Here is a 25,617-nt window from a genome sequence, read left to right as displayed (position 1 = left end):
CACAGCATTTAAAACATACTCCAAATTTCTTAAGAAGTTCCTTGCATTCTTGCAGGGTTTTTTTTTTTCTGAAACCAATGCATTTTCTGAGTGGGTGAGGTTTGCATCAGGCATTGGTGATTTGGGTTTTCAATTTTCTTGCTTTGGTCACCCTTGTTGGGAACTGTAGAAGGTGTAGGTAAAACATCAGTCCGTTTAACTGAGACCGGACCTCTGCGGTCTCTGTATGAGCTGCACAAGTTTGTAGGCTTAGGAGAGGGTGGACCTGGAGTGTGGGACTCTCCAAAGGAGAAGCTTGGGTCATTCTTTGTCTCTGCAATTTTCCTGAAGAATTCACAGAAGAAGGAAAATGGGGAAAGGAGATTCTGTTTGTTTACTTGTATTTTGATCCAACTGTTGTCCATTTTCCTTGGATATCATATGGGAGCTTTGAAACTATCAGGTTAATCCCATGAGCAGTGTCCAGATAACTGAGGCCTAGAAAGTGTGTGTTTTCCTTGGCTAGCTGAAGTTCAGAAAGGAGGTCACTAAGCTCTTGAAACTTTAGATTGTCCTTTCCAGATATCTCCAGGAAACATTGCAGCCTCTTAAATAAAGCACCCTGGAACAAACTCCCAAGAGACATTTGTTCCATCATTCACCCATCCCACTTTAAAGAAAACCTCAAACTTCATCTACTCGACTCCAAAATATGTCCTTCTCAAGCCCCTACTTAAGCTCCCCACAACCCTACTATATACCTTTTCAGTACCCTCCACATACAGCTAAGTACTCCACTATTATGAATACTTATTAAAGTCTACAATCAATACTGTTAAACTTAACTTTTTGTAAATATGTAAACATATTTTTTAGTCTGTAAAAACATTGATATGTATATATCACGTGTTTGCATTTCTGCTTTGTCTCTCTAACGTTCTTGTATAACTGATTTTGACCATATTTTACTGAAATGATTGATTCTATTTAAACTGTTTGTGTTTTTTGAAGCTTTTCTCCTCGGGTCTCCACTGAAAATGGGCCACAAGCCCAGCTGCACCAACCCAGTTAACAAATAACAATAAATAAATAAATAAATCCTCAATGACTTCATGACTGCCAAAGCAATGTTCCAGTCTGTCCCAGGCAGCATTAAGACTGAAAGCCAGGTTAGCAATATGAACTGCCTTGAGACGCTTAATACATTCAAAGGAGATGGGATCAAGCCACCTGATGAGCAAATCTAGTTCCTCGGTAGCTGTAATGTCCAGATCACCAACTGTAGACTTAAAGATGGATTTCCAGCCTCTCTAGTTCTCAAGTTTGTCATCAAATTATGTAAGGCCAGTTTTGATAAGATCTTTGTAAATCATGTACTTTACAACCTGTGACACTTCTGTGTCTTCAATTTTAAGTGAGGAGCTATGAGTTGAACAGTGATTGTCACATTAACTGTGGGACCATTGCTGAACGACGTTGGGATGTACGGTGGTGCAAGGGCATTAAGCTGAGGAACTGGCTGAGAGCTCATAAATGCAGGAGCTTGCAATGGTGCAGAGGATCGATTGACAGGAGGTTGGTGACTACATCCATAATATGATAGGTTAGCTTGAGCAAGGCTAGGTGTGTCATACTGACCTTGGTTGAGAGGTACTACAGCAGTAGTCACTGGGAGTAATAGTTCTGAGGAAGTGTCTCTGGCTTTGGGAGCATCAGATAAAATGGAATGCTTGTTGCTTTGGTTGAACACATAGTCTGTAGTGCATTTAAGATAACTCTCCATGTCCACTGGACCTATGCTGTCTGTCACTCCCACTAGCAGCATGCTCTAGGACTCTTAACCTTGCCATAGCTGTAGCATGTTCACACTGTTTTTCCTAAGGCCTCTACTTCTGCCCTTTTTTGGATAGCTTCAACCTGCCTTTCTGCATCTCTATGTGCAGCATCTACCTCTAACTGTGCCTTCCTTCCTATGAAGGCTGCCTGAATCCTAGCAGCTTCTGCATCAGCACAGGCTTTGATAAATTGCTCGCTGAGCATAGAAGATCTGGACTGTAAAGACCTACTAGATCTGGTGGAATGTCTGGAAGATGCAGAGCAATGGGATCTGGATTCATGAGTTGTGTAATTCTAACTTCAGCCTTAGTCCTTGTTTGTAATGCCAAACTGTCCCTGTCAAGATGAAGTTAATCAAACCGTTTTAGTTCTTCATGTGCTTCCTCAGTATTATATCTCTGTAATAAAGTGACATATTTTATGCATAGTCTGATAGCTTTGATAGGTAGCAATAAATTGCTTGAGTGTACCCTCTAATTGCAGTGCATCATAAGCAGTTTGAGACAGGGCAGACATGCAGTTAACAGTCGTAGTCCATGAGTAAGCAAGATTGGAAAGCAATTCTTCCCTGTCAGTCTCAGAATTCTGTTTTGCCTTCCATGTAAGCTTAAAGATGCGTCTTCCTCTTGCACCTGGATCAGGGATTTGATCTTGATTGGGAAGAAATTCTGCATCTTGCTGTGTATCAGCCTTTGTTGAAAGTGTAGTGCCTTGCTGAGACATTGTGCTGGTAATAAAACAGTTAATGCTAAAGTTTTTTTCTGAGACAGAGAAAGTATCAAAAATGTATCAATTTTGAGCCAGCTGGGTTTGTAGGGCATTGGTTTGCAAGAAGCTAGGCAGACTGCAGTGCAGAAAATATCACTTTCAGTTTCACAATGCTGCAAGCATGGCTCAGGAATGAATAAAGCAGTTTCTCAGAAGATATATACAATATATATATATATATATATATATATATATATATATATATATATGTGTGTGTGTGTGTGTGTGTGTATATATATATATATATATATATATGTGTGTGTGTGTGTGTGTGTGTGTGTGTGTGTGTGTGTGTATATATATATATATATATATATATATATATATATATATATATATAAACACAATTCTTGCAAACAATCATTGCTGAATTGCTGATGCAACAAAGAATTATGCTGTGCAAAGAGTATCTTGCTGGCATGTACAGGCCCAAGTGAGCAAATAAATCCTTTGGAGAGATGCCTACTCTCAAAATTTAAAGGCATTAGAAAGTCTTTCAACAGCTGCCCTGTGCTGTGAGACTGCTGCGAAACTTCCATAACCTGCCAAACACATCCACACTTTGTAATTTATGATTAAGCAAGCTTTTTATGCAACAAAGAACTGTATAGGTGCAGGATGCAAACTTATTCTTAAATTGCACTTTCAAAACCCATCCACAGCACCCCACTGAATATTCCAAAGTGTTCAATAACATTATTTGACTGTTCTGCCTCTCCTGGCTGTGCATAGCAAGTGTAATCTCCTAATCTGTAGCAAGATGTATTGAGAAGTTTACTCACCACCACAGATAGTGTTTGTAGACAGTGACGCAATCGAAATGACACCTGTGAAGACCGTTAAATAGTTTAATTTCCAAATTGTGCAGATCTTAATACAAGATGGCATTCCAAAGGTCAAATAATGATGCTTTGACACACACTCCAACAATAGACATGTGGCTGCAATGGAGTCTAACACACAACTTAAGAAAATGGGGAGAAGGGAGGAGTTAACTAACAGAGCTAGCCTACAGGAAAACAGCTAGGACAAAATACAAAAAAGGCAATTTCTTAGCTGAACAGCAAATACACAAGAATGTGTAACATGACAGGATGGTGACTGGGACAACAGGTTGAAATACAGGGAGTTACTTTGGCAATTTAAGGTCAATGCCTTTAGTTACCCTGGTTTGAATGACCATGTCTCTACACAGCCTGTTCTATAATTACGTGCAGCTAAATTATAGGAAATGTTTTTACCCCTGTGTGTATTTTAAAGGAGATTGATTTCCTAGAATTGTTTTAAAAAAAATTAAGTTTTGTTAGATTGTTCTAACTTTTAAGCTTTTGTAATAGGAAATGTGTGAAAAAGGGTTGTATGACTTCAATTTTGATTGTATTATTTCGCTAATTAATTATTTCATTGTTAAATATCTTTATAAATGTCTTGTGGTGCAGCACTTTTAATTTCTGATGAAGTCCTGAATAATATGGACGAAAGTGCTTAAATGCTTCATGTTTTTTATTACTAAAAGTGTCTTAAAAGTGGTACCAATCTAGACTTGATTTTTAAAGCTGAACATCTATGTTTGCCTTATGTACTGTCACCTTTTTGGTGGATACAAAGTTTAAAATAAAATTGAAGAAAACATGAACCCCTCCCCCTGGTAAACTTGATAAAGCTAACCTAATGTTTCATGTGAATATGTAGCGGAGGTGAGGAGCACATTTATGAGATTAGATCTGGTTGTTAAATTAATAAAACAAAAACGGCACAAAGAACCACAATTACTAAAACCAAAAACACTCTCTGTTGGCTGGAAAAGCAAGGAAAGTCACTTGGATTGATAAAACACAGTTTATTCCACGATATAAGGGAGGGTGGCCTAATGGTTAAGGTGTTTGCCTTGCAAACACAAGGTGCAGGGTTTGAGTCTCACAAGGGACAATTGGCTAGGCTTAAAATGGCTCGCAAGGGCAATTAGCTTAGTACTAATCTATGAACCTATAAAAGAATATATCTACAGTGTTGGCAACATTAGCAATGTTAAGTCACTGTATCTTCCACCAATAATCCACAGTCAAGTGCTTTTGTCCATCCGGACTTCATCAAAACTGGTTGTTAGATTTCCTGAAGAACTGTATATAGAAGTCTAGGATACTGTCCAGAAGGAGACAAACATATATATTCCAAACAGGAAGAAGATTAAGAAGGCAGAATAGCTGTTCTTGAAGGCTTTTGAGGTGGGCAAGGAAAAGAGAGCAACATTCAACACAGATAAAGAAAAGTAGGTTAAACTGAATGCAGAGTTCCAGAGAATAAAGAAAAGAGATAAAGGGGCATATTTAAATCACCATAGAGAAGTGGAAGAAGGTAATAGAATGGAAAAGACTAAAGACCTGTTCAAGAATACTGGCAATGTTATGGGAAACTTTCATGTGAAAAATGGGCATATTAAAAAATAAAGGTGGAAGGCACCTAACAGAATCAGAAAATTTTCAGAAGAGATGTCAGGAGTAAAACTATATAAGAAAGATCTTAGCCTCACTAATAAATACAATGCTGTATACTCTGATCCAGCACAAGACATTCCAGAAAGCGAGTCAGATGGGCCCTATAAAGTCTTGGTAATGACAAGGCTACAAGAAATGATGGAATCCTGCCTCAGGTATTTAAAATCATCAAAACTCTGCTGTTGCAGGTTTACTTGTAATTTTTCAGCAAATTTAGATAATGCAATAGTAGCCTTTGGAATGGAGAACTTCAGTCCAAATCCCAATCTCTAAAAATGGTGGCGTGAAAGGGTCCTAAAATGACTGAGCATCTTCACTTGCTTTACTTGCTAGCAGTTTACTGCTTAAGAACATAAAAGCTAATCTCTAGCAACATATAGACCTGAAACTGCCAGATGTCCAATTTGATATTAGAAGAGAGAGGGGTACTTGAGATCAAATTGCTAACATCAGTTGGATAATATGAAATACAAAGGAGTACCGGACAAACATCTACTCTTGCTTTATTGACTACTTTAAAGCATTTGATTGTATGTGTTAAATTGAAATTAACAACAACAGGTCACAGACAGACCATATAGCTGTATATTCGTAATTGCTGACAGATTTATTGAAACAAGCTAGCCAAGCACTGCTGTGAGGTTATAAATATTTTCTTTATAACACAGATACAACTGTCAGATACAGTGCACTTCCTCAGCTGACTCAGATTACAAACTGTCCACAAAAAAAAAAAGTATTCTACAACCACTTTTATAGTTTCGAAAAACTTTGTCCTTGATGAAAACATTATTTTTCTGTATTGAAGCCTTCTTTGTCAGTATTCTTATTTCATCCAGAAAAAAAAACCAGTTCCTTCAGCAGGCTGAAATGTTCTTTCAGAAATGTTCTTTCATTGACAGGATAGTAAGTAACTTTTTCTGCTGTACTAATCATACACTTCCAGAGAAAAACATTTCCCAGCATGCTGAACTGCTCTTTCATTGATAGGATAGCTTGTAACTTTTTCTGCTGTTAGCCATTTTACTTTTCACTTGACTATCTATGTACATTCAACTGTTAAGGATATTTCAACAAATCGCTATTGTTAATGCCATTTGTTGCAAAAAACATTTGTTCCACACAAGCACATTATGTTAAATCAAATGGATATTTCTTTCACACTGTTGTTATGATTACCAAACCTCTGTCACTATGAAAGTAAATATATATATATATATATATATATATATATATGTGTGTGTAATATGTGTGTGCATATTCTATTTTATTTATTTATTTAATATTTGTTTACTGGGAAAGTTCAACTTGGAACAAAGCCAATTTTCAGTAGAGGCCTGGGGAGGAACACTCCAGATACATGTCTTTGTAACGTGGGAGGAAACCGGAGTACTCGGACAAAACCCACACAAACACACGGAGGACATGCAGACTCCGCACAGAAGGCACTCTAGCTGAGAATCAATCCAGAAAACCTCTTGCTGTGAGGTGACAATGCTACAGCTGCACCACTGCACCATCCATTCTATCAAATACATGTTTTTGCTATGAGGGAAACAAGTGTTATGCTTATATAATTCTGTCAATTTCCCCTTTTTGTTTTGAAAACAAAAATATTTTCAATCAAAATTTAAACCAAACTTTGAATTTAAAGAAAAATCATGTGTCCGTTGATTGTTATTTTCTTTACCGTGGAGGAAACCGGAGGACCCGAACAAAACCCACACAAACACACGGAGGACATGCAGACTCCACACAGAAGGCACTCCAGCTGAGAATCAATCCAGAAAACCTCTTGCTGTGAGGTGACAATGCTACAGCTGCACCACTGCGCCATCCATTCTATCAAATACATGTTTTTGCAATGAGGGAATCAAGTGTTATGCTTATATCATTCTATCAATTCCCCCTTTTTATTTTGAAAACAAAAATATTTTCAATCAAAATTTAAACCAAACTTTGAATTTTACAGAAAAATCATGTCTCTGTTGATTGTTATTTTCTTTACCACCTACATTAGTTACAGTAGATACCTGATTAACAGTCTTTCTAATACAAAGTTTAATACACATGCACCTTATTATGATCAACAAAATAATGGTTACTATAGCAATTAAACTGTAATAATGGATTCACACCATTCTGGAAATAAACAATTTAACCAATCACTCCAGCCACTGTTCCATCTCTTTCTAGCCTCTTCAGATACTAGTTGCAGTTTACTTAAATGTTGTTTTATGGATTCTGTCTTGTCTGGACCATAAGTACACCACTCCTCATTCATCAGAGCACAAAGACCCTTTTGCTTCTGCTGCATTTATGTCATGACTATAGATCTGTGATTGATCTAATGTACCAGTACTGTTTCCCAAGTCTGTCTTTCTCCTGACATTTCTTATTTTACCGTCAGGTAGTTCTATAGTTAAGCTCATTGATGGTATTATATACCCTACATAACAGGTTCCTTCCCATTCCATAGGAAACCATTTATATGCTTTTGTACTGTAAATGTAGTATTCCCTAGCTACTGTGATATTGCATTCACTGACCCCTACTGCTTTTGATCCTGTCTGTTGTATACATAAACTTCCTTTTGGAACTGCCCTTACTTTTAAGGTTGGAACATCTACCTTGTCTGGTTTACCACAACTCTAGTCCTGTTACTAATTTATGGCAAATCTTTTAGTTTACATTCTGTACTCTTAGGACCAATAGTCCAATCAGTTCCTTTACTTTGCTCTTTGGCTATTTCTTAGTATACTTTCTGCAGGTCTTTTGCCACTGCTGATGCTTTGCTTTTAACTTTAAACTACTGAACTGTCCCTGCAACTTGTATTTTTGAATCAGTCCTGCACTATCAGCGAACTCTCTTCTAGCCCATTTTGCCATATGCAGTCTCAAGAGAATTTACCACATAAGCACTGTCACTGTAAATATTTACTGAATGCAAATGCTGAAAAACACATTGTATAGCTTCTAGCTCAGCCCTTTGTGCTGACATGTATCCTGGTAACTTAACCATAATTGGTCTGTCTCCCTTTTGCAATGTCATTATTGCAAACCCAGTGTAGTACTTCCCATCCTTTCAGAAACGTGCACCATCCACATACACTGTAGGAATGTCTGACTAACCCCTTCAGTGATTTTTGTTTATCTCACTGTCATTTAGTAGTCTTGATTGTCAAATGTGGAGTTTGAACTATAACCCCCGAGAACATTGTGAAATGCTTTGTCTGTCTTATTTTTCAGTAAATGGCCAAAAACTGTTTAAGGGAAAGATAATATCCTTTTTCTACAGGAGTCATTCTCCTGCTACAAAAAAATAACTTGTCTTAACTTAGTGCCCATTCCCTGAGATGCCTCTTATGGCCAAGACTTTAATAACATCACTGAAAGTGTGTCTTTTCCTGCTGCTGCCTGCAAAATAAAAGATAATTTACCAGTGGGAGCTATCAGCTCCATTGCCTGTGCCTACTTCTGCTTTAACACTTTAAATGCCTTTTTCTCTGTGTGGCTCCATTGTAAAGTCAACTATTCTTTTTGATCTGCCTTATGCAAATCCAAAATTGTCAAAGGCTTTGGCAATTGCAGAATGCCCCTCACCCTTTCCTGTCAAGGACTCCTCCCTATCAGTCTGATAATGGTTCCCAGAAATTTTACTTGTGACAAGAACTGTATTTTGTCTTTGTTTACTTTGAAACCTGCCTCTTGCAACTGTCTCAGAACTTTTTACAGCTGTGACGTGCTCTTTTACAGTCTCTGACTGTAATGAATAACCCTGTCATCTTTATTCACATCCTGTAAGAATGTCTCTGCTATCTGATGAAAAATTACAGGGCTGTTCTGAAAACCTTGTGGTGGTCTAATATATACTGTTGATTTTTAAAGATAAAAAGCAAACCTTTTCCATTTCCTTTTCTGAAGTAGTATTGCAAAAAATCAGTTTGCTAAATCTATCACTGTAATGTAATCCCTTGCACCTCCCATTGTAATCTGTTTTTGTTCCTGCCCATAAGGTCTGAAATTCTTATTCTATGGTATTTATGCACTTTCGCTTAATACTTAGCTCACTTTGACCTTCTATGTTATCCCTTTTTCAAGGAGCAGCAGGACAGTCATACCAGGGTTATTGGATACCCACTGAGTTGTCTTAACTCCCTTTTGAAGGAAGGAAAGTGTGTCAAATTGTTTCATTTGGAGTGGAGAGTTGTCTAATTCCTTTTTGAAGGAAGGAAAGTGTGTCAAATTGATTAATTTGGAGTGGACATTTGTCCCAGAGAAGGGATAAACACTGCATGAAAAATAAGTATGTCCACTGTGTTTTGTTTGTTTGCTGAAGCAAGTTTAGATCCATGGTTCTAGTGTTAGTGGGACTGTATGATTTGTGAAGGTGTAAGGGGTCTTGAACTATTGGATTCCTAATCGCCTGAAAAGCTGAACACAGATCATCCCTAAGGAGTCTATAGAACTCTGAATAAAGGGACAGTGCTTTCAGCCTCTCATGGTAGCTCTTGTCTTTTAAACCTGTGATTTGTTTAGTCAGGAACCTCTTTGGTTTTTCCACTTGCTTGCTATGTACATCCCAAAAGGGCATTGTATTCAATAATAGGTCTGATCGATGCAGAATATAGAAGGGGTAAGAACTTCCTTAGATCCAGATGAAATATCTTTTGCCATCAGCTGTGCCAGGGAAAAATATTTCCTAACCACTGTTACAGCATGATGGTCAAAGGCAAGGGAATTATCCACCCATGTTCCAAGGTTTGTCACCAACCTTTCATTTGAAGTGGGGTGTTGTCTGTACAATAAGGAATTGTTTACCAAATGTGATAATATTTCACTTTTTAACATTTAACATACAGTTTTAACCCATTTTTGAGTAGCAGTTGTTTGCATCTGAGTTCCAATTGGAGCTTCTACATATCAGAATGTGACTTGAGAATGATGCCAAGTATGCAGCTGTCTGCAAACTAGGTTAGCAGTAAACACCTTCTTGCAATTTGGAGATCAGCAAAGTAGATTCCAAATAGTAGAAGCCCTTGCATTAGTTTGTTTCCTGAACCAGTCTGCTGTCCACTTAACTACATAGGCGTCAAGTTGGAGTTCATTCAGCTTGTTTGTTATGTTAGAATGCGGTATGGTGTCAAAAGCCTTAGCCAGGTTAAGGTATGGTATATGGACACCATGTCTACTGTCCACTGTCCAAGGCTGGTGTTACTTTCTCAAAGAAGTTGACCAGAATCATTAGACATGATCCACCCTTAAAAAGCCAAATTGCTGGGGGCAAGCTTTATAGGATTTTTGATATAATATTTAATTAGATCAGTTATGATATGTTCCATGGCTTTGCAGGTGAGACTAGACAGACTAATGGGTTTGTAGTTTCCGAGGTCAGTGGTGGGGGCACTTTTGTGAAGTATCATCACAACAGCTCTGCTCCATACTTCATGGACAAAAACAGTGGCTAAGCCAGAAGTTGAATGGTTGTAGGAGTAAGTCGACCAAGGATTGTTTTGTACTGTATGTTAGGCAACCGGGTATTTTATCAGGTCCCATGGATGATATATTTTTTGTTTTGGAGAGTACAGTTATCAAATGTTCTTTGCTCATATTGGCAGTAAGATTCTCTTTGATATTTGGCACTGTACAATTGTTTCAGTGTTGAAATTTGCACTGAATTTGTTTGCTACTGTGTTGGCTCCACCTAGTGGATCTGAGTAGGAAGTGCTGTTTTAGATAATAAATATTATTCATTGTTGTGTCTTTCGGCTTTTCCCGGTTAGGGGTTGCCACAGCGGAACTCCAGTCCACTAATGATTAGTAGTTGATTTTGACGTGCCGAGTTACCAGCCCTGATGCACAACCTTCAACGAAGGTACACCCATTCGCACATGTCTTCACGCAGAAGACACTCTAGCTGAGAATCAAACCGGACAGAGTCTTACTGTGAGGCGACAACGCTACCGCAGCACCACCACCGCAGGTTCAATGAATATTATTCATTAATTTCCTTAAATTATTCATTAATTTCCTTAAATAGCTAAATAAAGATTTGCAATTATCTTTATATTCCGATGCAAGTCTAAATTCATGGGATTCCTTCATTTTTCCTGATGGTAACTTTTAGTTCTATATATATATATATATATATATATATATATATATATGTGCCGAGTTACCAGCCCTGATGCACAACCTTCAACGAAGGTACACCCATTCGCACATGTCTTCACGCAGAAGACACTCTAGCTGAGAATCAAACCGGACAGCGTCTTACTGTGAGGCGACAACGCTACCGCAGCACCACCACCGCAGGTTCAATGAATATTATTCATTAATTTCCTTAAATTATTCATTAATTTCCTTAAATAGCTAAATAAAGATTTGCAATTATCTTTATATTCCGATGCAAGTTTAAATTCATGGGATTCCTTCATTTTTCCTGATGGTAACTTTTAGTTATATATATATATATATATATATATATATATATATATATATATATATATATATATATATGTGTGTGTGTGTGTGTGTGTGTGTGTGTGTGTTATTTTTTGCTATACAGATTAAGGAGCTGTTTTTCTTTTATTATATTTCGTATTTGTACATGTGGATCACCAGGCTGGTTTAATTTAAACTTCCCATTTATTTGGATCTGGTAGGGCTTGACAGGTTGATGCATTTATCCAGGTGTGTATATAATTTGTTTGTGTAACTACTTGCTGGTTCAGTATCTTGTGTAATACAGTTAAACTTGAATTTAAAGACTTCTTCATAGAATTGACATTTGAAGTCCTTGAACTTTGTGACATTTGCATCTGTTTGGAGATTTTGAAGGAAAAATTTACCATCTTGTGGTATGATTTAAATGGAGAAGGGAGTACTGTGAGACAGTTGATATCGATGCCATGTTGGTAGGGAGAAGGTCAGGAAAATTTTGTTCTCTAACAGTTTCCCTGACAATTTTGTCCAAGGAGTTTTTCTTTATGAAATCAAGGAATGTTTTAGCTTAACCTACAGTTGAGTTATAGGTATCCCAGATTGTCAACAGTTATTTAAAATTTCCTAGGATAATGGAATCTCTGTTAATTTGAAGTTCATCCAATGTATTTGGGAACCTAGCATGGTTTTCTGTGGGAATGGGGGGGGTTATAACATGGAATTTTCCAATAGGTGGTCCTGTTTAGTGTGATTTGAATATCAAATCAGGTCAGGTGTTGGGTTTGTAGGGAACTTTCTAGAAGTGATGTGGCCTTAAACAATTATACATATTGTACAGCAGTTGCCATCAGCTAAAAGGTGTGGTAGGTACACACCTTGGTATGGGGGGAGAGCTTTCTGTACTTTTGACTCAAGTTTCTGTAATAGCACACGTGTATATGCTTCAAATTCAGTAGGGCCACAAGAGCAGGCAGTGTGTTATTTAAACTCCTGGTGTTGAGCAGAACCACCTTGATGTGATCAGTTTTTGACAGATTTCTTGTGTTAGGCTGGGACTGGGGCAGCAAAGGCTAAAACCAGTATATAGAAACCCTGGAATGATGGGTGCAAGAAATTCCTTGCAAATCAAGATTGACTGTCTAGCATCTCCTCCCTCACTGGCACATACTGGATCCTCCTAGAATGATACCAACTTTGCAGCCATTTCTTGAAGTCAGTCATCTTTTCCCTGTACTTAGGTATCAGTTGAGGAGAAGGAAGGAAGAAAGATTCCAGGGTCTTTCCTGCATTTATGAAATGCACAAAGAGCTCTATTATGTCTCTCTGCATATCCCTCGGGGTTTTATGTGTCAAGTCATTCACCCCTCATTGGTTCACTACCATGACGCGATCATATTTGTTTGGATTAGTGATCTTTAGAGCTCTTGATATGTCAAGATCTTGGCTCCTGAAAGGCAACTTACTGTCACCCTTTCTTTGTCTAGCCTCATGAGAGTGAAAGTCTGTGTGTCTGATAATGGAGTCATCAATCACTATTAAACTTTTGTTAGAAGGGTGTCTAGCTGCTCTTGTTTTGGAGTGGTTAATTACCTGGTGACTCTTTACTGTGCTAGTTCTAGCAACTGTTGTACTGCTTGACTTATGCTGAGCCCTAGATTTATTAGGTCTTTAAAGCTTAGCTAGAAACTTTTAACAGCATCGGCATATGATAGTTTACAGTGTATTTGTGTAGAATGCAGTGGTGTGTGTTGCTCAGAGGTTGTGTTTGTTTGTGAGAGGGAGGCCTCCAGTTTGGCTAAGCAATAATTCATTATCTGTGAACATCAAGAAACGGTTACATTGTCTGAGTAAGCAAAGTGCAATGAGCCTGGCAAAGGTGAACAATTTGACTGACTTTCCATTTATCCCAAGAATACAGTAAAGTAATATAATATTGTTTGATTTTAAAAAGTTTAAGCATTTTATAGGTCAATGGAAATAATATATTTCTGCTACAAAAGGAATATAGCTTAGAAATTCATTAATATGCAGATCGTATTTGTAGTGTAAAAGGGATGAGTAATAACACAGGAATGTAGCTTAAGAATGTATTTATAAATGGCCCATATTTGTAGTGTAAGTGCTAAATAATAAAATTAAGATGAATAAAAATAGATACCGGTTATCTAGATAGCACTGGGCGCAAATCTAATGTATAGAGTGTGTGAATCTCAGTGGATGTAAAAATGACTATGCTCCTTTGAGAGAATTTCATACTAAAAGAACCTACATCTATCTAGTACAGCATTACACACCAGTGTGTGGAGTAGTGCTCAGTGATGTTTATCTCAGAAGAGAAAATGAAGGAAACACTAGAAAATTATCTAGGAACTCAGCCAAAATGCTTACTTCCAGAACACAGTAGCAGTTCAAATCCCTGCTACAGGACTACCACCACAATGGTTCTTAAAAGCTAAAATGCTTGACAAAAACAGCTGAAAATTTCTAAAGCAGCAGCTAGCAGAAGCATTTTAGCAATACAATAAAAGCCAGATGGCTGCATAAACATAAAACATTTTTTTTTGGTAAACTGTAAAAAAGTACAATAAAACTAAATAAAATATCACTTAAACTGCATAAATCACTAGGTGACTATAAATGTAGCAAAAACAAGTAATTTCATGTTCTTTGGGTGAAGAATCAGCTCAAAACTCCAACTTTAGTAATTTCAGGCCACATGTTCCACACTGGCAAAGGTAATCTCCTCTTAATAGAGCAACAGGTTTTGCATCAACGTTTTTTTTTAATCTGAAGAAAAAGAAGAATGAAACTCTAATGTTTGTTGTTATTGACTGACTGTAATCCTCAGTGAGTTACCAGAAAATCAAATATCTTTTGAGAAACAGAGCAAAAATATGAGGGAAATCCTACAAAATCACGGACATCAGAGAACCATGGATTTCCTCATCCATAGTTCTCAAATGAATGCAGCTGTATTCACACAATGTCAACTATCAACTGTTTCAGGAAAACCTTTATATTACAAGGTGATTGGTAGATGAGGAGGCTGCAACTCCTGTTCTCGACACAAACTCAAGGATGAATAAAGTTATGATGGGAATATAGGCAACTTTAAGCACAAATCTAAAGGAGACAGTTACCATACCCCCCAAGTATTGCCATGTCTAAGATACTGACTATTAGACACATTAGGATGAAAGTCCATAGTTGAACTGAGCCAAAGTTGTTATCCATCTGTTTCTCTCTAATAAATAAGAAGGTCAATGGCATATCCTCAGTCAAAAGTAATGTTCCTGTTGCTGTGGACTGACCTTGTGATAGTATACAACAACCATTACAAAGCCATCAAAGCACAAGTTCCACATACTGAAGAACCCACTGAGTATTATGTGACAACTGAAACTCATAGCTGCATGAGATTTCGCCCTCTAGGTTGAGTCAATACTTGGTCTGAAATTCTCAGACCTGAAAGCAACACCAAAGGATCCCAGTAAATGCTCCTCATGACTGCTGAGGATGCTCTGCTGCCTATAAAAATACTGGCTCATTAGGACTGATTCAAAAGTAAATGAAAAACTGCTAGGATGTAAACTCCAGCATGAGCATCCAGAGTGACCTAGAGGCACTTTCGATAATAATTTCTGATGTAGGAATCTTTCATATATTGTATATGATACTGCCCTCACAAAAGGTAGCACTCCAATTTAGAGAAAATATGACTGGCTTTAATAACTGGCTTTGTAGCTGATGCCTCTCAAGGGGGATTCACTGTTTACCTAAGTGCTGGATAATGTATTTTTCTCCATTTTGCTTTACAGGATATATCCCTAGACTCTCCCTTCATGAGTCATGCAGCTTGAATATGGAATTTGCTGCCCATTCCATGCCATTTCTAGGTAGAGGAAGATTAATGAATATTGTTATTAACACCTAGCAGAAATAAACTGAGGATTCTTTTCATTTTGTTAAAGTCCAAAGTCTATATATGGCAATGTGCAGTCTTAAAGCTTTCCTGATTCTGCACTGTATGGAAATCTACACTTTCACTGGAACCTGGTTTACAGAACAGTATAGTATCCCCCAAATTACAAGCTATAGTGTATCCCACTCTTTTAGGCCATGTCTGACTACTACAGGTGTGTCCACCTGCATCCAAACAGTCTTAGCACAAGGCCAGTCAACACTAACTGTAAACATGATTAACAAAAGTCATTGTAATGATCAAAAATGCTGATAACCATGTTGCTGGTTGTTTTGTGCTCCCTTTATGAGCATAAAAGAAGATGAAGATACCTTATTGATGTTCATTATAGTAGACTTTAAATGTCCCATAACTGAATGAGGCAGTTTTTTAGAAATAAATGCTTCCAATACTTTCTTGTTTTTCGTTAATATTGATTGCGTGGAACAACTGATGAAAGGTCCAAGTCATTCTGGGTACTATTCTTATCAGTTACCATTGGTCTGCTTATTACCTACCATCATTCCTTTCCTAGTCAAATTATAGTACAATATTTTGGTATTTTTCATGACAAAAAGGTCATTGCCATGCATAATATTTCCAAATTTAAAGATTTCTCCAATAGAGACTACACTAAAATTAAAAGACCACTACAGGCAAAACCTGAAAAAGTGTATGCAGTTTATCTTTTCGGGAGCTTCTTCACTAATTTTAAGTTTTTCCTAACACTATTGCCTTCATGTGGGAAGACATGCTGACATGACCTTGTTTTCTTAGAAAGCTTCTTCTTGCCCATAAAGCCCCACTTTATGTTATTAGATCAAAGTCTCATTAACTTAGAATGAAAGTAGAGAAAAAAATGTCAGTGACTCTCTTGCAGTTATTAGACATATGTGGTTCCTATATTGTGCTACACCACCTATGAAGCATTCTTGAAAAAGTATAAAGAAATACCTGAGATAGTTTCAACTTAAAAAAAAAATGATATTTTGTGAGGTTCAGTTCTGTCTTCCTTCTGCGAGTCAGCCAGAGCATCATATTTCTTGGCTTGCAAAGCCCAGGTAATTAGTGAAGTTGCTCTCAGTAGTTATCAAGTTTATTAATCTTGTTTGTTTCTTTCGGCTTTTCCCAGTTAGGGGTCACCACAGTGGAACTCTGGTCTGCTAATGATTGGCAGTAGAGTTTTACATGCTGGCTTGCTGGGCCTAACGCACAACCTTCAACGAAGGAATGCCGTTCACGCATGTCGCCACACAGAAGACGCTCTAACTGAGAATTGAACGGGCAACGTCAAACTGTGAGGCGACAACGCTACCGCAGCACCACCACCGCAGTTTTTAAGGCTTTACTGGTTTACTGTCACAGAAAAGGGAAAGAATATAGCATTTTAGATCATTACAGAATACATGTGTTGTTGGTTTTTAAAACACCTTTATTAAATTATCACATAAGACATAGGCAAATGTACATTAACAGAAAAGAAAACAAACTCTAGTCATTTTTTTAATTTTTTTTCATCAAATATATTTTCTTTCTTTGTAATTATCATCCCTCCAACATTACATAAATTGCTGAATTCCTGCCTTCCCTTAAGCCTCACTCATCCTGAACATTATTCCACAAGTATTGTTCCCACAATTTCCAGTTATTTCTCGGTAACTTGCTTCTTCCCTTTTCTAAAGATCTCTTTTTGAATTCTTTTCTCTGTTTTGTAACATTCACTACTTCAAATAGAGTTTGTTTTGACTTTGATTTACCTTTTCTAGTAACTGATTTTTTTGCCGGCCAACAGAATTAAACTTAATAAGGCCTTACTATGTCTAAGCAAGTCAGATACTGAGTCCCAGCTCAAAAAAATCAAAATTTTAAAATATGCCAGTTCATTATACTCCCAAAGCATATGTTCTCAGATACTTCTTTCGTCCCCATCACATCTCCAACATTTTCTATCTAACCGTGGAAAAATTCTTTCAGATCTGTTTAAGGTATAAAAATATCTATGCAAACACTTATAAGCAAAGATCCTAAAACTTCTGTACTTTGTTGCATACTTGGGAGCCATACATATGTCTTTTCATTGTTCTATTGTAAACCGCTTTTCCAGTCGTTCTTTCCAATCTTTTCTAACCTCCACTGATCGATGCTTATAGCTATCATGCAATATTTAGATGCCCTACTAACCATTCCTTTCTTAGCAACAGCTTCTGTTCTACATTCAACTTAAAACATCACCAGAGCAGGTCTTTCACTTAAGATTTCCCTATCCCTGTATTTTTGTTTATACTCTGATATCGATCCATGGTCAGTCTCTAGCTATAGTTCAACTGTTTTCTTGACCTCATCCAATTCTTTTACCTTTCTCTCTCTAGTCATTTGCTCCAAATACCCTGGTTCCTTTGCCAGCTTTCTCCAGTAAATTCTGTCCCCCTTTTCCCTGTTTCTGTACTCCTAACTGCAGTCACCCCGAGTGGCAAAATCTGCTTTCTCCATTTTTGTGTTGGCTTAGCTGTTAGAATATGTTCTGCTACTTTATGAATATAATATTCTGTATGGTTGCTATTATTCTCCTGAAGGATCTGCATCCAAAATCCCACTCTCTTTCTATTTCTTGAACTCTCCCACTGCTGCATCATCATGCCTTTCACCTTGAATTATAACCTTCTGCTTATGTTATGTATATGAGCCTTAACTGTGTATTTCTAAAATATCCCTTCAGATTTGGTAATCCTAAATCATCTTATTCTATTGAAAGAATCAACTTACCCCACTTAATTCTTGCCCTCTTGTCCTCCCAGATAAATTCATTCAACTTTTTATTAATTGTCATCTACAGCTTCTCCACTGGTTGATAAAAATATGCCAAACTTGTATATAAAAGTAACAGGACTGAAATCATTTTCACAAGGTGTATATCTCTATCCATATCCATAAACAAGAGTTTCCAGTGTCTCACTTTTTGTATTACCTCTTACTACTGTTACGCTCTAGTCACACAGTACAGCACTAAGAGCAATCAGTGGTCATGACAAAAGAGCCATGGGAAGATGTTAAGCATTTCAGATGGACTTTTTTCTAAAGTTCAGGTGAAGTGTTAAACAGGTTCCCACCATTCTTCTGTGGTGGTTTCTGTCTGTGTGGGAACAGTAAGTGTGCTACAGCACTACTGCATTTTTTCTATAACTTTTGAATATATGGCTCCTGAATCACATACCATGCAGGTACAACATTAACTTAATTTCTACGTTTATATGAAATTTCTGTACAGTAATTCCAAATGTAATGCATATTTATACTATAGACATCCTGTGTCACAGATATGATTCTGTTATGGCAGAAGACAGCTAAATACCGCCCCTTTTAGATCAAAAAGTGCCCCTTTTGCCTTCCGTCCTACCAGCCTTCAGCATCTTCAAGCACCCCAATGTAATTGCAAGGTAACTTGGAATTAGTATGTATAAGGTATAGTGGTGTGGGGTAAGATTTGCCACATGTTGGTACTGTGGTGGGATCATAATTTATTTTTCATACATTTGGTGCTTGCAGAATAGTTTCTCATATTTGTAACATAGAGGCCTGCAGGACAAGGTCTGATAACTGGAGTAGGTCAATAGCATTTAGAGTAGGAGAAGATGTGTTGTTTAACAGCGTTTAGATTAGGATTGGGTACAAAGAGCGAGAGAAGGTATCTGGAGTTTGGTCAATAGTATTGGATGTATAACAAAAACACCTGCAATATAGCCAAAGTGACAGATACCTTCATTAAATCTAGGAAGATTGCAGCCATAAGAGGGCCTTTACCCATTTCCTTTAAGATGAGCTACCTGAGCAGTATCAGGAGATGAGCCATATGTACATCATTGCCTTTTCCACCAGTGAATTTATTTGTCTATCTGTCATGAAAACCTGTGGTGCAAGCAAAGATTATCCTCATGTGTAGTGACCGTAGTGGTTGTATTAGTTGCTTCAGAGCAAAGAGTGGAACTAGCTGCATTGGGGGAATTTGGTGAGCATTAATCCCAGTATATTGCATTTATGGTTTTATTGTGTGAATGCAGGATCTGCGTTTCAACTGTAGTACACACAGTGAAGCAAGATTCCATCATATAACTTAAAAAGATTACTAAATGATGTAGGTTCCATAAACAGTTATAGATTTTGACCCTACTACATTTGATGATTTGGCATACTGAATGGGATATTTATTACAGTAAATGTCGGGACATGGTAGCATATTGGTTAGAATTGCTGTTTTTCAATGCCAGGATCTGGGTTGGATTCTGACCTCGGAATACTGTATGGGTGGGTTTGTAAGTTCTCATTGTGTTTTTCCTTCAGGTACACTAATTTCCTCTCACTACCCAAACACATGCCACTGAAGTTGATTGGTTATCTGCAAATTGTGCCTGGGCTTGCACTGTGGAGCTTTTGCTAGGCATGATTCCCCTTTCTAAGAACCTTTGACTAAGTGATACTAATCAAGGTAATAACTTGAAATAAAAATATGTAATGTAGCTTGTATTGCTGTAATCCAAGTCATTATTATATGGTAAGGTATAAGATAACCGAGGATAATCATAAAATGAGATGTCATAACTCCAGTAGACCTACTTCATTACAAGCAGTAAATAAATAAATGCTGCTAAAACATTTTAGTATGATAGTCAGAAGCTGAGATATTTGCTACATTGGAATAATAACCTTTAAATAAGATGAAGATGGCTGATTATCATTTGCACGTTACATTTCTCATAGGTTGCTATTCAAACACTCTGGAACATCCGCATAGTTGTCCTTGCCAAACCAGAGCATGAAAATCGAATAAGTCATATATGCACTGACAGTGTTAAAACTGGGATTGCCAATACACTAGGTAAGTTACAGTATTTCTTCTGCATTAGCACACTGTTCCAGTATTCCTATTCTTACAGTATTAATAATATTGTTCACATTTACTGATAGTACTCTAATATTGTTGCTCTTCCTTATTTTTAACTTTAGGGGGAAATATTTCTTAAATGTTTGTTTTCCTGTTTTTGCTCTTTCCCTACTAAATACTTGCCTATGTTTTTTAACAAATAATCCTTGATCTTCAGAATCAGATTTTTTACTGGCTAGCAATTCAAAAGAACCATTAGAGTCAATCCCTTATCTTGAGCTCTCTTCCTGCATGCAAACTCTCTCTTCCTTTTCCCCTGCCATATTTTCCTTCTGCAGTTTTTTCGTCACCTAGGCCCCGTATCCCCAGCTTCTTCTTGTACTTCCTCATGTATGTTTTCTTTCCTTTCCCTTTCATTTTCACAGTCCATCCAAAAGTGTCCCTTTTTTACACAACCTGCATTCAGCCACACACCTTCTTGCTATATAGTTTTTCACCCCAGACTAGTTAAATTGCATCTTGTCACAATCATTATTTACATGTGACATGTCCACGCAAAAGAAACATGATTTAGGCTGGCTAGCATATATCCTTGTCTCTCCATAACCAAAAATAACACTTGGCAAGTTTTTCATCGTGCTTTTTTTTTTTTTTTTTTTTTTAATTTCAAAACAGCTTCCAGCCTTCTCCCTCCATTCTATACGTTTCTGTCATCTCAAACTTTCACTGTATTATCAACAGTTTCAAATAAACCCTACATGCATTTTTAACAACCTCTTCCTGTTCATCAATTCTGAAATGTAAAGAAATGTTTTAAATGTTAAGTTACTACCAGAAAACAAATAATTGTTCTGCAAATAAATGTCTTTATTTTTGTTACACCAGAGATACCAGAATACCAGATGAAAATATCAGAAATTTCATCAAGTCTCTCAGTACTGAATGCTAAATGACAAGACGTCTCTGTCCCTATATGTATTAAAGAGCAGATTTCTTCAGCTTTAAAACCCAGAACAGTCATCTCATTTTCCCATATGTCTATTACAGTGTCATTTGTTGTTCTTATTGTAATAGCTGGTCTTCTCTTCTTTTTAAAAACAGCTTTACTTACAATTTGTTGTTGCTGTTTTTGCCTGTTGTCATTGTTGCATATGTTTTAATTACTGCATTTTCTGCTGCCACAAATCCAGGCTCCTCACTTTGTTACAGCTTTCATAGGTTAATCGGTAGGTACTAGGCTATCGGCCCAAGGGCCTAAGTAAGCCTAGCCAACAAGGTTCCCTGGTATATGCCACCCAAGAAAGTTAATTTCCTGTGCCCCTGTCGAGCAGAGCCACAGAAGTGATCCCCGGGGTGTATTTCCTATTTCCCATTCACTCATCAAGATTTTTCTTGAAGAGTGCTAATGAAGAAATTTGCTTGACATAGATGGGTAGCTTGTTCCACAGTATAGAAAGTCTCTGGGACAGGAATCTATCCCTCCAGCATGTCCTGTTTATTGTGGTGGCAGGTTCTAGGTCCCTAGAGCGTGTAGCATGGAGGGATTGGGATTTCTTAAGGTGTAGCATGTCCAACAGCTCTGAGTTTGACATAACTTTATATATTAGGCAGAGATCTCCTCTGAGTAGGTGATATGCTACAGAGTAAAGCTGGAGATTTTTGAGATGGTCAGTGTAGGGCATCTGTTTGAGGCCAATAATCCTCTTTGTGAGGTACTTCTGTGGCCTTTCCAGCTGCTGCAGATGTCTTGTGAAGTACATTCCAAAAGGGGTGTTGTACTCTGTAATAGGTCTAATGAGTGCCGAGTAGAGGGGAACAATGACCTCTTTTTTCCTGGATGAGAACCCTTTTGTGATGAGGTGTGCCACATAGAAGGATTTCCTGACTACTGTGGTGATGTGATTATCAAACGAGAGACTACTGTCCACCTGGGTCCCAAGGTCTCTTATCACACATTCGGCGTTAAGTAGACTGCTGTTTATGTGGTAGCTCATGGGTACAGAGTTTTTACCAAAGGGGATGACAATGCACTTTTTGGCATTGAGCTTGAGGTCATGCCTCTGACACCAGGCATCTGTCTCAGTGAGGCCCTTCTGTAGGATGTCCACATCATTTAGGGACATGACTGTGGCTCCTAGTTTGCAGTCATCTGCAAACTTCTTTAGCCAGAGGCCTTCTGTGTTAGCCTGTACTTCAGAGAAGTAGATACCAAACAGGAGGTCCCAGGACTGAACCCTGCGGTACTCCACTTGTCACTGGTTTGAAGTCAGATTTGGAGTCTGCAACTTTTACAGTGTGGGTTCTGTCAGTGATCCAGTCGGCAAACCCATCGTGTGATGTAGGGATTTATACCTAGTTTAGTGAGTTACCTATAATTCCAGAATGGGGGATGATGGCAAAATCCTTGGCGAGGTCAAGATAGGCTGTGTGAACCACCTTACCCTTGTCTACGGCTTTGGTGATTGCCTTAAAGAAGTTGATCAGGTTCAGAAGGCATGAGGGTGGCCTAATGGTTAAGGTGTTTGCCTTATAAACACAAGGTGCAGGGTTTGAGTCTCACAAGGGATAATTGGCTAGGCTTAAAATGGCTTGCAAGGGCAATTAGCTTAGTACGAACCTATGATCTGCCTTTTACAATCCCGAACTGGGTGGGGTCCAGAGTTTGGAGGTTGCCAATGTCTTTGTTTATGAGTTCCATGATGATACGTTACATGGCCTTGTAGACCAGGCTCATCAGGCTAACAGGGCGATAGTTCCCAGGATCAGTGGTGGCTCCCCCTATGTGAAGTGGGATAAGTGTTGCTGTGCGCCATTCAGTGGGCACAAAGCCTGACGTGAGACTATGACTGAACATGGTGCTTAGGTGGGGAGCCAGTTTGTTCTGAAGTTCATGTAAAATGTAGTCTGGCATGTTGTCCGGTCCCATGGATGTTGTGTTTTTCGTTTTAGAGAGTGCAGCTTTTACCTGCATATATGTGATTACAGGGACTCTGCATTCTTCCTGTATAGATATGGGCCCTTTAGGGGGTGAGAGGAGGGTAAAGTTAGCACTGAGCCTATCTGCCAGGATGTTGGCAATATCAGTTGGTTCTGTAATTTTCATGCCATTGTGCTGTAACTCAGAACAGATCTGGGTGTTGCCATTGAGATTCTTGTCATAGCTATAGAATGCATTGTGGTCACCCTTAGAATCAGTGGCAATTTTGTTTTCGTAGCTAACTTTGGAGGATCTTATAAGGGATCTCAGCTTCTTACTGAGGCTGACCAGGCAGCTGCTCCACTCATAGGATTTTACTCTCTTTTGCAACAGTTTCTTCTTTCTGTTGTAGAGTTTGTTTATGGCAGGGAACCACCAGATTGGCTTCCTTTTTTTGGAGGATAGCATCTTGGTTCTGCTTGGGATAGCACAATCCATGCATTCGTGTAAGTGCTTAAAGAGTGCATTTGTGTAGGATTCAGCAGTCATAACTGTATTATCCATCTGCATGGGTGTCATGAAGTTCACCACTTCTGTCTTAAGAAGCATGAAGTTGGCTTTGGAGAAATTACTTACCGTGGTTTCCTTAATGGTGGGTGGGGGTGGGATGTGGATATCTAGGGTGATTAGCTTATGTTCGGATCTGACCAAAGAGGAGTTGATTTCAGATGTGGAACACTGGTCACTCATGATGGCAATGACTAGGTCTAGGATATTGTTGCCCCTGGTGGGGGTGTGGAATTTATGTATTCCAGAAAGCGTTGAGTAAAGGAGTTGGTACATGAGTAGTTTTCCCAGTTAATAGTGGGGTAGTTGAAATCGCCCATTATTAGGGTGTTTGATTAAACTCTAATATTTTCCAGTATATCAAGAAAAGAGGAGTGGGAATCCTGGGGCATGGTGGGGGATCTGTAGCAAGTTACAATTTGGGTTGCAGTTTTGCACAGAGTTAGTTGCACTTGGATAACCTCGGATGCATTATGCTGCGCAACTAGCCTGGAGGTGTAGATATCCTTAATGTATATGGACACACCTCCGCCTTTGGTGTTCTGGTCCAGGTTAGATGGCCGAAAAATGTGGTATGAGTTATAGTCTGGTAATGCAGTGGTGCTGTCTAGAGCCTTGAACCAGGTATCAGTCACTGCACAGATATCGATGTTCTCCATTTTAATGAGTGCCTCGAGTGAGTGCATTTTGAGATTTAGACTTCTAGCATTGAGTAACATTACCCTCAGTTTTTGCTTGCTTGTTCCTGTTATGGTGGTGAATTTGTCATTTGAACCTTGCCTAAAAAAGGCACCATAGGGGCAGCAAGAGCCTTAGCCAGTATCTGGAATCCCAGGGGCGACAGGTGCAGGTCATCTCTGGCAAAGCATTGTGGTCCCGACCATATCATCCCAGGCAGACAGATACTGGATTCCCTTTGAATGACACCAGTAGCTTAGCCAAGTGTTGAAGTTCATCATTTTGCCCTTGTACTGCAGTACCATTCTGGGTGATGGCAGGATGCTACTTAGGGCCAAGGTCATAACTGCCTGGGCTACAAGATCGGAGAGCTCTTCCATGTCTCTTTTCATGTAGTCCAGGGAGGTACATCTCAGGTCGTTCACACCAACATGGACAATGACACAGTCATATTTGTACTTGTTGTGGAGTGACCTGAGTGCGTGGGTTATGTGGCAGATCCTGGCACCCGACAGGCAGCTGACAGTAACCTTCTTGTTTAGCCTGGTGAGTGGGACATCCGTGTGCCTGATTATAGAGTCACCCATGACTAGTGTGTTGGGTACATTGGTTTGCCTTATGGGCTGTGGTTTATTGGCAAACTGAGTCTGTGGGCTGTGTGTCATTTGGGTTGTGTTGGGGGGTGGAGGTTGCTTGCATTTCTGCTTTGGAGGTCTCTGTTGCTTGAGCAAATTATTACTGAGAGCCTCTGTGAATGTTTTTGTGTTTCTATGTGTGGATTTTGGTGGTGTAGGTTTAGTGGGACTATGTGATGAGTATGCAAGTGTTTACCTTCTCCTCTTGACTGTCAAGTTCAGTCTTGGTTGGAGAGAGCTTTACCTCCAGTTTGGCTAGATGAATGCATTTCTCACAGATTGTGCTGTTGGGTGGCAGGAGGAGAGGGTGCTCTGTGTACATGAGGCAATTGCTACATTGCCTCAAGATTCCTCTTTGATTTTCAGTCACTTCTACACAAGCATTAACTACTGCATCCTCTGCTACTGCATTATCTAATTTCCATCCTCACCACTTCCAAAAAAGTTATCTGTCATTGTGC

General features: G+C 38.5%; 1 protein-coding gene across 2 annotated transcripts in view; it reads left to right on the top strand.

Annotated features, from left to right (window-relative positions):
* Positions 1–25,617, top strand: part of INPP5D (inositol polyphosphate-5-phosphatase D) — a 1,064,128-nt gene that overhangs the window by 589,708 nt on the left and 448,803 nt on the right. For both annotated transcript variants that reach the window (XM_044070586.1, XM_044070585.1), the window contains exon 13: positions 20,236–20,353. In XM_044070586.1, the coding sequence (XP_043926521.1) occupies positions 20,236–20,353 (118 nt within the window). The remainder of the gene's footprint in view (positions 1–20,235; positions 20,354–25,617) is intronic.

The sequence above is a fragment of the Protopterus annectens genome, chromosome 4.part1, assembly GCF_019279795.1.
Source record: "Protopterus annectens isolate FY-2018-M chromosome 4.part1, PAN1.0, whole genome shotgun sequence".
Classification (NCBI taxonomy): domain Eukaryota; kingdom Metazoa; phylum Chordata; order Ceratodontiformes; family Protopteridae; genus Protopterus; species Protopterus annectens.
Note: the sequence above shows the minus strand (reverse complement) of the source record. Positions and strands in the feature narration are given on the sequence as shown.